This window comes from Egretta garzetta, unplaced genomic scaffold (genome assembly GCF_000687185.1).
Source record: "Egretta garzetta isolate BGI_Z169 unplaced genomic scaffold, ASM68718v1 scaffold143, whole genome shotgun sequence".
Classification (NCBI taxonomy): Eukaryota; Metazoa; Chordata; class Aves; order Pelecaniformes; family Ardeidae; genus Egretta; species Egretta garzetta.
This window is the reverse complement of record NW_009259310.1, coordinates 57,304-59,160: the sequence shown is the minus strand read 5'-3', so window position 1 is coordinate 59,160 and position 1,857 is coordinate 57,304. Positions and strand designations below refer to the sequence as shown.

The 1,857-nt window shown below is 55.3% G+C and overlaps 1 protein-coding gene across 6 annotated transcripts in view; it reads left to right on the top strand.

Annotated features, from left to right (window-relative positions):
* The window catches only part of SDR39U1 (short chain dehydrogenase/reductase family 39U member 1), an 8,229-nt gene that overhangs the window by 966 nt on the left and 5,406 nt on the right, over positions 1 to 1,857 (top strand). For 2 of the 6 annotated variants that reach the window (XR_004841656.1, XM_009636318.2), the window contains exons 2-4: positions 201 to 307; positions 642 to 724; positions 1,317 to 1,438. Coding sequence is in view for 5 of the 6 variants with exons in the window: in XM_009636318.2 (XP_009634613.1) it covers positions 201 to 307; positions 642 to 724; positions 1,317 to 1,438 (312 nt within the window). In the remaining variant the exon portion in view is untranslated. Of the gene's footprint in view, positions 1 to 200; positions 308 to 641; positions 725 to 1,316; positions 1,439 to 1,857 lie in introns of those variants that run through there. The other 4 variants (XM_035891889.1, XM_035891890.1, XM_035891887.1 and 1 more) reach the window with 3 other exon arrangements.

Here is a 1,857-nt window from a genome sequence, read left to right as displayed (position 1 = left end):
GGGTTGGAGGCAGCCCCCTCAGCCCCCCCTCCTCCCCGGGGCACCGATGGTGCGGTGGGCGCCCTCGGCCTGGGGTGCCGTGCGGGGCGCTGGGGGCTTGGGCCCAAGTGCCGTCCCCCGGGAGGCGGGCGGGGTCACCGGGGCGGGCCATGGGGAGCCAGCCCAGGCAGCAAATGCGTAACGTCCTGCCTTTGTCCTAGGCGGTGGGACTGGCTTCGTGGGGAGAGCCCTGACCCAGCTGCTGCAGAGCCGTGGGCATGAAGTGACCCATGTCTCTCGACACGGGGGCAAGGATCGGATCAGCTGGGTACGAGATGAGAGCGGTCGCAGAAGGGAGAGCATGCAGAGCTGCGGAACAAGCCTGCTTGCTCTGGCCTGCCAAGGCAGGCAGGGAGTCTGTGGTGGGGAATCTGGTTCCTGTGGATGCACCCTTGGGCTCCTGGGAGCTCCATGGGTCATAGTCGTTAGGATAGGTATTGCTGTAGCTCCAAGGAGCAAAACCTTCTCTGTTTGTGCTTGTGCTACAGGCAGTGTCCTGAAGGAACTGGCTGGAGTTCTTAGGAGCTCAACCTGCTTGGTTGTTGGGAAAGCTTGAGCAGAGGGGAGGGTGGGTGTGTGACGTCCCTGTTACCTCTGTTTAGGAAGAGTTGTCCCACTCTGGACTGCCTCCATGCGATGCCGTGGTGAACTTGGCTGGTGAAAATGTCCTCAACCCCTTCCGCAGGTAACCTGGTCTTCTATAGTACTGTTGGGACAAGGCAAAGACAAAGACAAGACAGCCCAGTGTTATCAGAGGATGTGGAAGGCATCTGGAGAGGAAACAGGGTGTCCAGGAAGCACTTGGCTTGCTGAACTGTTGACACCTGGGTCCTCAAGTGTCCAAAACATTTCTGTGGGCCCGTTAAGTTCTGGGAGATCTTTGGAAGACAGGTTCCCTTCTGGACTGACAGTTGGAGGCCAGGGAAAGTAGTTCCACATTTCCAAAGTGACACTGAATGCCTACATTTCCATAATGCAAAATCAGATCCAAAGTTTGACTTCTGTGAGGGTGTTTTTAGAAATGCCTCCACCAGCTCCTCTGCTGTCTTTGTCCTAAGGCATGGCAAAACCCACAGCCTTTTGTGGGAAGTGGAGAGCCACCATCTCCCAAAGTCCCCGATGCATTCAGGTAGTAAGATCCCATGTCCTCCCCTGCTCTGCGTTGAGGGGTGACTCTCCTGGGCTTGTGAGTGGGTGTCTGCTGGGGCTTCCCTGGGTGCTGTTGTTTCCTCGGATGTCCTTGCAGGGAGTATAATCAGTGGCATTCACTTTCTCAGATGGGGTGATGCCTTCTGCAGGGAAGTCATCAGCAGCCGGGTTGAGACCACCAAGACCTTGGCCAAAGCCATTGCTGATGCCGAACAGCCACCCCGTGCTTGGGTCCTCGTCACTGGTGTAGGTATGGGTTGGGCCTGGCCAAGGCATGACTCACGATGACCTGGGGACGTATTCCTCCAGACAGAAACACGCTTCTGGGGAGGACGTGTCTTGCCCTGAAATGCCAGCTTTATTGCCATCAAGGTCACTGTGTTCAGGCAAGCCTTGATGAGATTTTTGGTAGTGATGGAGAGGAATTTGGACCCCTGTGGTTTCTCTTGGTGTCATCAGGACAAGACCTTATTTCTGTTTTCCGGTGAAAGCCTTTAGGTACCTTGTAGAACCAGTTTGTTTAAGCAGGGCCTCAGCTGAATCCCCCCACTTATCTCTAACTTTGCGTTTTGGCTTGCTACAGTCTAAAGCTGCTGCAGTTTCCCAATTTTAGAGCAAGTGCTGTTCTGTGCAGCCAGCTCAGTGTGTTCCTTGCTGGTATATTTGGTT